General features: G+C 33.0%; 1 protein-coding gene across 4 annotated transcripts; it reads right to left on the bottom strand.

Moving 5' to 3' along the window:
- Window positions 1-249: 249 nt before the first annotated feature.
- On the bottom strand, window positions 250-10,646 carry LOC111619304. Of its 4 annotated transcripts, none has more exons than XM_023361002.1 (2): window positions 9,068-10,477; window positions 250-1,448 (listed from the first exon to the last, which is right to left on the bottom strand). In XM_023361002.1, the coding sequence occupies exons 1-2, from the start codon at window positions 9,136-9,138 to the stop codon at window positions 446-448; spliced, it is 1,074 nt and encodes a 357-aa protein (XP_023216770.1). In that variant the 5' UTR covers window positions 9,139-10,477; the 3' UTR covers window positions 250-445. The 4 variants fall into 4 exon arrangements, with proteins under 4 accessions (XP_023216770.1, XP_023216773.1, XP_023216772.1 ...); XM_023361005.1 differs by lacking the exon at window positions 9,068-10,477 and adding an exon at window positions 10,484-10,587 and having other exon boundaries at window positions 251-1,448; XM_023361004.1 differs by lacking the exon at window positions 9,068-10,477 and adding an exon at window positions 10,523-10,601 and having other exon boundaries at window positions 252-1,448.
- Window positions 10,647-10,819: the final 173 nt, after the last annotated feature.

The following is a 10,819-nucleotide window of genomic DNA, read 5'->3' as shown; positions in this document are numbered from 1 at the left end:
GTTCCTCTGCAACACAAGCAAGCCCATTTTGTGTTTGATCGGGCCCACAATGGGAAAGTCGGGTGATGAGGGACAGGGTTTGACTTATTGGGATAGACCACCTCCAAAAAATTCCTGGAATTTTTTCATTCATCTGGATTTGATCCTGAGTCCCCCAGAGTGGTAGGCTGCAACTTTAATTGCCACTGGCCATTTTAATTGAATTTGTGGTTTTAACTAAAATAAATGAAGAAATGAAGGAATTATATACTTTTATTGATAATAAAACACATTTTATTTTTTTCCATTAACAAAAAAATTCCTGTTGCATACAGCAAAATGGAGTTCAATTAGTTTCTTTTAATAAATGAAAATATATATTCTAAATATGTCAACAATAACAGAAAACAATAAAATTCTAAATTAATCTGACAAATATTCATTTAGACTAATATAAGTAAATATTTTAACTTTTTTGAAACAAAGAAACAAGACAACATACAGGATATTGTTGTAATGATTTTGTATTTCTTGAATCACCTTTTGTTTTGTTTGATATTTTATACTGTTTCATTAACGTAGAAAGTACGCTGCATACGGGATACAGATGCTCGGCACTAATGGACATTCTGTTCAAAGCGCCGCCTTTGGATATGCCGTGTAATTTTTGCAATTGTGTATTTTCGTCGTCATTGATCTGTAGATTTTCTTTATCTTTGTCAGTAACTTCTACGGCAGGGATGCTCAGATGTATTTTGCTATTTTGATCATCTAAGTCCAATTTAATTTCAGATATATCCAGTTCTCTGTGACCGGAGTTAACTTTCAAGGGTGTACTAGTTAGATGTTTTGCATTGGTTAATGGAAAACACTTCACATCATGCTTCTTTGTAATATGCAATTCTTCCACACTTTTTATTTGTTTGATGGCAATTTCTGAACAGTTTAAAGATTCCAAGTACTTAATTACATGGCTATTTTTGTTGAGATTGGTTTTCTGATGTGACAATCCATCTATCAAATTTTCTCCTAAACAATCTAAAAATGAATATTTATCTACAGGCGATATACTAAATGAAGGAAATACATCATCATCACAAACACTCACATTTTTCATTGTAGAAAATTTTATATTTCCACTTTTATCATATTCAATTTCATTGAAACTAAGCTCGTAATTTGAAGACTCACAAACATTACGTGGGAATTCAATAGATTCTCTGCTGTAATTAATTAATCCCTCTGATTCAGTAATTGCAGTGCTAAAATCTGTTATATCTGTCCACTCATCATCACTTAAAGTTGATTCTTCTTTTAATTCCTTAGAAATTCCAAAATTTAAATTTTTCTTCTTGTTTTTTGCATAGGGAAGAGTAAATGAAGAATTTGTCATTTTAGTTTGCCAAATATCTATAGGATTATATTTATTCTTAATCCAATTCTTTGTCACTTTTGCCATCTTCCTTAATCTGTATAAAAGATGAAATTATATAATGAATTTGTTTCATTTTTTCTCTACTTAATTAGCAATTTACAGTAGAAGTTTGTGAATCTGACACTGAAGGGACCAGGTGGCTGGATAACCAAATGGTAAAGGTATGAACAGGACTGTTGAAAGCTTATATGGAGCCCGGGTAGAGTGAGTCCACTTTTCCATTATTTCTTTTTGAACAATAAAATACATAAAATATTTATTAATAAAAAAACAGTCTTAAAGATTCTGTTTTCTGTTAGTAAAAATAACATTAATTTATTGGATATGAACCACTACAGATGTCTAAATTTTCTGTGGTCCCAAAAAAAAATCACCAGCTCCCCCTTCTTGATTGTCCTGGATGCCAGCATACTGCTCTGGAGAATCCAAAAACAAATCTAGTCAGGTTGTAAAATCATAGCATATTTGTGGATGATCTATTCTGGATATGTCAGGCTTTGTCCCTCGTCAATCAGTTGCCCCATTGTGAGCCTAGCTGGATACACAAATGGGCTTGATAAAAGAAGCCCCTCTTAGTGCCCACAGAACAAGAGTTTAAAAAAAGGAAGATACCTAAGGGACCACAAGTAGTGCAGCATTATCAAACAAATTGGATTACCAGAAGTTTTTGTATTTTCACAAAATTCAATAAGTTATATGCAATCCAAATGTTTCAGACATTGCTGTATACATATTTTATACCAGAATATCCTGCTGTGTGCTTTACCTACTCATTAAACGGCCTGAAGATAATATAGTGCACAACTATACTATGCTAAGATTTATTGAAAAACCTAAAAAACATTAATGAACACATTGGCCCATCCCCACCTTTGCCTCAATTTCCACCCAGTTCTGGAGTACATATCCAAGCAAATTTTGATTTGCAGAATACTCACATGCTGGATTATCAGTTATTTTTCAGAGGATGCCAGATTACAGAACATTCTGCATTATTGTATTCCAAATGAACAAACTTCTACTGTATAATCTAATAACTATGACAGAATATTATTGTTCAATTAGTGTCAAGAAAATATAATGAATGAATCAAAATTTCAATAGTCATCATTCAACTTTCTTCATATTATGCATTATGAGATCTAAAAAACTGTTAAAGGTAGGGTCACACTAAATGCTTTCTGAGCAGAAAAATGCATTTTAAAATAGAAAAAGCAAATCATTTATGACTGAAAGAAGGCTGAAAACAACATTCAACAATCTCAACTTCTCTGTTTCTGAATATTATTGAAATGTCATATTCAAATAATAAGACAGAAAGGAAGACATGACATTTCTGGATGGCTCTAGATCAGGGGTGGCCAACAGTTTTTGCCCCTGGGCCAAATTGGAAAGAAAACTTTTTTCACAGGCCGAACCAGAGGCTGTCCTAGGAAGATTTTGAGGTGGTGTGAGATCTCATTGTGGTGTCATCCCGTAGAGACTAAATTGTACATAGAGATTACAGATACATTTTTCACACTATCATGCTTTATCAATATGCTACATTGTACTTAAGAGATTTGTAATGGAGGGTTATCTGTAAACGCATGGTGAGTTGTTGACCTTTTTTTCGGCATCAGAATTTTTCACCGAGCTATTCGGATTTGAGTAGCTAATATTGAAAGATTAATCGTGGGCCACATAAATTCATCAGATGGGTAGTATGTTGGTCATGCCTGTTGTTACACTTTGTGCAGTCATATAAGACTGTATTCAGACAGGGTCTTCTCACATTACATTACATCTGGCCTATCAAAGAATGCATTTATAATGCATTAAATAACACTTTCTTTGATTAGTCATGCATAACATAACATAATGTAAGAATAGCCTGTCTGAATGCAGCCTAATGTATCAGTGTTCATAAAAAGGAAATAAAAAAGTGAATGAAATGTTTTTCCTGCCTAAATATTTCTGAGCATAAAACATCTAATGGATTCCTATCTTTAAGATGTGAAAAATAAAAAACAACATAATTATTTGACTTCAAAAATCTAAAATAATATTTTTACTAGGGCAGGAGCTTTGCTATAGTCTGATATATAATTAACAAATTCAGAAATTTAAATGGAAGCTATTACTATGAAATAATGATATTAAGTGGGTCAGATATATGACTATACATTCTTTACAATTAATTCTAAAACCAAACAAAAAGCCAGGAAAACTCAATCACAGATAAAAGAGACATATTAAAGTTAAAAATTGAAGATAAATTAAGATGAAAAGCTGTTAATTTCATAATAAAAACAAAGATGAATAAATAATAAAAGTACTACTATTCAAAAAACTGGGTAAACTTGATACAAGGCTACAAAGAAACCAAATAACCAGCAAAAAATTTGGAAAGTGCTAACATTTTTGCCTGTGTTGAATGGGCATCCTCAGGCTAACCAATCCTGCAGCTGTTGAAAAACTGTGTAAAAGAGAGTGACCTAAGGAGAGGGAGGGGGGAAAGGAGAGTAAGTTTACAGTTCAAAGAAAGCTGTGAAGAAGGAGTCTACATCAGGAAAATTAAGTGGTATTTTTGCAGGCAGCCTTATTTACCCTCCTCTCAGGTCACCTTTTTCACACATGTACAGCAATTCATCATTGTTTCAACAGCTGCGGGATTAGTTAGCCTGAGGATGTCCATTCAACACAGGCAAAAACATTAGCACTTGCCAACTTTTTGCTGGTTATTTGGTTTCTTTGTAGCTTTGTATACATAATAAAAGTAAAAATTCTGATAAGAATGCTGGTATATTTGCTAATGATGACAAATGTATCTTGTTCATATAAGTTGTTAATAAATAAGGAAAAAAATGAATATCCTATATCAGGAGTGGCGAACCTTTTTGAGTCTGCGTGTTGCATATTAAGCATACTTTTCTTTAAAAATGTTTGTGTGTGCAGAAGTTTTAGACTTCTAGTAACTATATTTAAATTCAGCCGAATGGACAAGCGGTCAAAGTGGTAGCTTATCGCTCTTGTGGACCTGAGATCAAAACCCCAGAAAATTTTCAGGTAGTGATCCATTCTTCACCACCTGACTGTTCCATTTGAAGTTTGCTAAATAAAAAAGCCCTCTTAGTGCCCACAGNGCATATATTCCAGTCACTAAGAACTCTTCTAATAGATAGTATATAATAAAAAAAATTGTCAACCAATAATTAAATGTTATACTAATATTAATACAGTATTACACCAATTATCCAGTTCCCAGAAATCCAGAATTATCAGAAAACTGGCTTGTTTTGAATTTGCTGGGCTATAGTGGAAGTTGCACAGCTATAGTTTATCATGCAATCACTTTGTTTTGATTTCTGTGGCATAAGTGTCATACAACACCAATTCTAGCATGAATGTTGTCATATGGTGTATTAAAAACAGTTTTGTTCTTTTAATTTTTATCTTACAATATAGACATTATACTTTATACATGATATTTTATATCTTTAATAACATCTAATCAACAGACTAACATTCTAAATCAGAGAGTATGCAAATATAACTTCAGATTCTGAACTAATTACCTGCAGAATAAATGATTTTAACTTGTGAAAACTCATTGCATTTTGAAATAAAACTTGAAAACATGTTGAAAATTTAAGACTAAAATAAGAAACATGGAACTATCAATAAAAAAAAACAGTTTATCAAACATTGAAGCAGGGAAATAATAACACAAAATTGGCTATTCATGTTTATTATTATTTTGCACACTTTATAGTTGGGCAACCTTCAAAATAGAATTTCCATAGGTGGAGAACTACTCCATAAAACTGAACTGACAAGTTAGAAGCAACCTGAGAACTTTGATGTAATAGAAGTTTAATTTAGACTTGGTGCATGATAGTTTACAATATGAAAGAAGTTACAAGTTTACACTAAAGAGCCACTATGAACTAAAAACAGAAACTAACTAAAACAAAATATTGTCTGCATCCTACTATGTGACACAACTAAGTTAGGGTGTGAGTGGTGAGAAAGGTTTCAACACTATTTGTGAAAAGTTGATTAGTCAAACAAATCAAAGTATGGATATTCTCAAATCCTAAGAAACTGGTCAAATACTCAATGAAAAGTGGCAATTCATATCCACTTGGTTGCAGTTCTTATGACAATGTGAACCTAGCTTTCACCTTAATTAGTTAACATCTTAATTAGCTAATAACAACAATACTAGATTCAGTGTACAGTGTCCTAAGATGTGATTGTGTCAAGTTTCTTGATTCCTTCCCAGAGGAATTGTGTGACTATGGAAATGAAAAGAACATTTGCTATGATAAGATTGTATATGAATATTTTTTTTTACTTTTTTTTGTACAGTTGTCCTTTTAATTTGAAGAAAAAACTTGTAGTCTTTGTTTGTAGCCAAAAACAAAGGAGGTAACTAATGNAAAAGCCCTCTTAGTGCCCACAGGGCAAAAAGAGTTTTAAAAAACTATATTTAAATAAATAATATAATATGCTGTAATTAGAGTAAATGTAAAGAACCTGATTGAAAATGATGATAAACCGAAATCGTATAATACGTTACGCGCAGGATGATTTCTTCGACATGTCACTTTGGGCATGCGTGCCATAGGTTCGCCATCTCTGTCTTATATTATATCTCATAGCCTATAGACTGGCAACATCCTCAGAGATTTTGCATGATGAGTTGTGTTGTGAGAAGGGCAGTAATTTTTCAATTGCATTGTTCCTCTTGCTGTAAACACCAGTACTACTTGGTGTTTCTTAAAGGTAAGCATATGCTTGAGCAAATGGACAGTAGGAGATATGGCATTGGTATGTATTCCTCTATTGTATGTACTCTGTTGGATTGCAGTAGCAGAATGAGCTGAATTTAGAGCAAAAGAAAGAATGAAATATTTGGATAAGGCATTTTTTCAGTTTAAATGATGTCCATGAATTATGTATGAGTGGTACTGAGCTGCCTATAATTAGAAGAGGATGATGTAAACTATACAAATATTTGTAGTTTGGAATTAGAGAAATTAAAATGGTAAGAGAAATGTGCACAAATGTGTTCCCTGTCAAAAACTAAAAAAATAAAAAGCAAATTCTGTTAATGAGTGGAGTTCCAGAAGGTTTTGACAGTTGAATATCTAGGTGACCTTGTCAGTTCAGGGTGGATGGACAGAAATGTTACCTCCTCAAGAAAGCAAGAGGGATTTCCTCCCACAACTTGTCTTCTCTGTCCATCCATTCAAGCCTGCACTTACCTTAAGAATAAAGAATTACTTTTAAAGGACTAGTCTGATTATTCTATAAGTAAATATAAGTGAACATTACATAGTAGCAAGTGTGTCCACCATAACAGTTTAAAAAAATATGAATAGTTCCATTAATAATCAAAATCTATCACAACTTTCACTATATCAAATTCCAGCTCCACATTAATTATCATTCAAAGAAATCAATTGCAAACAAAGATTACTTTGAATGAGAACCTCAATGGGATATCAAGCAAATAAATGTTTCTTTTATTGAAGATGAGTGACACCTAATCACAAAACTTTGGTGTCACTTATCCAAACCCAATTTACGAGTGTTATTGTTTTCATATGTGAAGACAAGAGGAAGGTAAGATTTTGTGACTGATCTTTATGCTAGAACTCAGAACTGATTTTCTTCCATAATAAATTGAAAAAGCCATCAGGATCAAGCTGTCTTGGAAATATCTGTCAAAAATTTGTCAGGGAAGTTTCAGTTAGATCCATCCCTTACTACAAAGAAAGCAGTTATGACAGCAAGGCAATTTAAAGCTATTAAGAGAGGTTAGACTTTCCACAGTACATCTAGTTCTGATATTAAGTTTAAGAGATGATGTAAACTATACAAATATTTGTAGTTTGGAACTAGAGAAATTAAAATGGTAAGAGAAATGTGCACAAATGTATTCCTTGTGTTAAGAGAAAGTAACCTGAGTAGAAAAACCAGAGCAGGTAACCTGAGTAGCAGCCTATAGACAGGACTGGGCAAAACTTGGAAACTGTGTACAGTATCTAGAAAGCCTTGTTTACAAAGTGTTTTGCAAAAAATGTAATTTGCAGGAAATTCTAAAGATGACCAATGTCATCAATGTTGTGGGTGTAAGCACCAAAAACACAGATAAGTTTGTATAAAAGTGTGTATAAGCAACAAAACTGATTTATAGAGAACAGAAGTGAGCATTTTTAATAAATACAATTATAAAAGTGGATCTAGTTGTTGATGTGAGTGTTCTAACAGAGATTACTTATTGTAGTAAGTTTCCACAAAAAAATTATCATATGCTGAACAAATAATTATGAGAGAAAATTAAACCTTACCATTATGCTCATAGCTGAAATAACAAAAACAAGTTAGCAATTGAGAAATTCTATGCTGCATCTAGTGACAAGTAAATTTTGCTCAGCTATCATGCATCAGACAAACAAGGACATGTAGAATATTTTTTTGAAGTCACCACACAACTTAAAACATTTGATCCTTACAAAACTTTTGCAAATCTGTTCAAGGGTTTAAGCAATACAAAACAATGGGCATCTTTTTAGATTAAAGCCAAATGCTATATCTTGTGAATGCCATTTAAGTAAAGAATTCCATGTCTTATTTCTCCAACTTTTAATGTCACATGCCATTTTTATTTTAACATTCTATGTAACAGCTAACTTGGAATATTCTATTTAAGGTTTTAGAATTTTTTTTAAGTTAAATTTAAGTGTATGGAATATAAGTTCCTTTTTCTGTAATTATTTATGTAATGTTATATATGTGTTTGCCTGAAGTTGCTGTAGTATATAGACTATTATAAATATGCATGTTCCTCTGCTTTTAACAGTGTTATTGAGCCTATAAATGAGTCCCCAGATTGAAGTACAGGTAACCCCCGTATAACACGGTAGTTACGTTCCAAAAAATTGCCGTGTTATGCGAATCCGTGTTATACAAAACAAAGAACTAATACGAAAAGGAGGGTTAGGTTCCAAAAATTAAAAAACATGCTAGTATATTTTCATAATTAAGATAAATATCTTCATTAAAATTTTTTTAAGTGATACATATTAATATAAATTAAACAATGTTTTCTTCGTCATCACTAAAAACACTATTAATTAACCGAGAGCGTTTTCTTTTTGGCAAGTTATCCTTATCCTCTGAGCATTTTTCTGCATTATCTTCAGATCCATGCTTTACCTTTTGCAAAATGTATGTAATTTTAGATTGCTTGCTTCTAGTTAAAAGGTCTTTATAAATTTCCTTATATGGTGCTAAGCACTTATGAAGAATAAAGCAAGTATGAAATAAGGGAAAAACATTCGGCAACATCAGAAGCAGAAGCGTCGCGATCTGGCAACATTAAGCAAGTTTCGAGAAGGACCACGTGTATCGACAGAAGGCGAGAAGAGAAAATTTACATACTTAAGTACTAATAGTTCACGAAAATTATTATTTTTGTGAACTATTAGTACTTAAGTATGTAAAAATTTATTACACTTCCTGTTGTACGAGGGTTTTACCCAATTCTCAAACCGTGTTAGAGTGAATCTGTGCTATAGAAGTGCCGTGTTATACGGGGGTTACCTGTACTCCAATAGATTCATGCACTTCAAATAATGAACTTCAAAAACTCAGATACACCTGATAAAACATGACTCAAACATAGTTTTTAAGATTGATGGTTGCTGTCCACTTAATACACTGGGTGACATAGAAGAGAGTTATAAAACTAAATGTCATTACTACACTAGGAGGAAGTTGATTCCTGCATTTTTTCTAGCAGCTCTATAAATCTCAACTGCTCCAAATATTTAAGCTGCTCCTTGCGGAAGGTGCAATGTAGAAGGCAGTCTTGGTTGAAATACACTTCAACATCAGAGTTGGTAGCATATGTTGCCAGGGCTGTCGTAGTGAACCCTTTATAGACAGAGGCCTGATGCTCCTTGAGATAGATGCTTAGTGGTTGGCCTGTAGCTTCCACGTACTCCAAATTGTGGTTAGATCCATGATCAGTAAGGAGGATGGTATACAACTTAGGGAGAGCAACATACCTAGTTGGTCCTTAGCATTACAGGGGAAGGTACAAACAGGAGGACTTATTCTGAAAGCTGGGCAGAAGTTACTATTTCTGCAATTTTCTTGTAAAGGGCAGACAGCCTTCAATGGATATACGTTTGCCATATTAAAGTGGTGAAGCTAGCTACCTTGAAGAAATAAGGTTGGATCTTTGTGAAATGGGACCAAAATAAAAATCAGGCAGTGTAGACTTTAATATTAGATATTATATGATGGAGGTTAGGGAGGTGAACTTATCACTCACTGTCCTGTTCTAGGCAGAGACAGAGGCCATACAGGTTGGAGTTGATTTTACATACGAACTCATGTATACAGATTTTTTGTTGCTACAAGATAAGAATGTCATCAACATAATGCACACAGAGGAGAATATGGCAGTCAAAGGTGGAAAGACTGTCAAATGACGAGTTCATATAACATGCCTGAAAGAGGGCATTCCCTGCCTTGCAGAATAGTACTATTATCAAAGAAGATAAAAGAAGTGGGACAAAAGAGATCAGCAAGCTCCAGGATGCTTAGATGGTGCACGGCAGAGTTATGCATGCTATTCAGGAGGAAGTTATATAGAGCACAAAATCAGTTCAATATAGACAGATGGGTAGAGACCGGAAATCACAAACTGTAAAATATACAGGACCACAGATAGCAACTTCCCATGGAAACTACAGGCCAACCACTAAGCTTCTGCCTCAAGGAGCATCAAACCTCTGTAAATAAAGGGCTCACCACCACAACCCTGGCAACACATGCCACCAATCCCTTCACATTTTCGTCACATTTGGGTAAGATGCTGCATCCTATCATCCTTCGAACCATTTCACAGATTGTCCCATAGGGACTCTTTTAGCCTGTGTGTAGGATTTTAGGAATCATTTATAACTTATTGTATTGATTTTCTTATAAAATGAAACATCAGTTTGAGGATTAATGGATAATCAGTCCTCAAATTACAGTTCATATTACAATTATAATCTCACTTACTCAAAATAAGTAAATTAAATATCAGTTTAATTTAATTACTTGAATCATCTTACATGCATCATAAACAGAAAATGAAAAATTCTTCTCATTCTCAAACCCTAACATCCGCCATTTTTCCGTTAGCTAATAATATTTTCCAAATATTTTAGAGCATAAGTTTTATTTTCAGATTAGTTATATTAATAATACAATAAAATTTTTAAAATTAATTATCATTTTAATTCATCGATATCCCGTCAATAACTTTTTCATTAATACAACAGAATAAAAATAATTATTCAAGAAATTTTCCGAATTTAATTAATTATTTTTAATTTTATTACGTAATATGTACTA

Source organism: Centruroides sculpturatus, unplaced genomic scaffold (genome assembly GCF_000671375.1).
Source record: "Centruroides sculpturatus isolate CEXI.00-Female unplaced genomic scaffold, Cexi_2.0 scaffold46, whole genome shotgun sequence".
Taxonomy (NCBI): Eukaryota; Metazoa; Arthropoda; class Arachnida; order Scorpiones; family Buthidae; genus Centruroides; species Centruroides sculpturatus.
The sequence above is the reverse complement of the archived record's forward strand: the minus strand, read 5'-3'. Positions and strand labels throughout refer to the sequence as shown.

Excerpts from the sequence above, each read along its gene's own strand:
- LOC111619304 (XM_023361002.1), bottom strand. The coding sequence starts at position 9,138 with ATGTCACCCAGTGTATTAAGTGGACAGCAACCATCAATCTTAAAAACT. Across the intron at positions 1,449-9,067 it reads TTTGAGTCATGTTTTATCAG|ATTAAGGAAGATGGCAAAAG; the intron begins GTGTATCTGAGT and ends TCTTTTATACAG.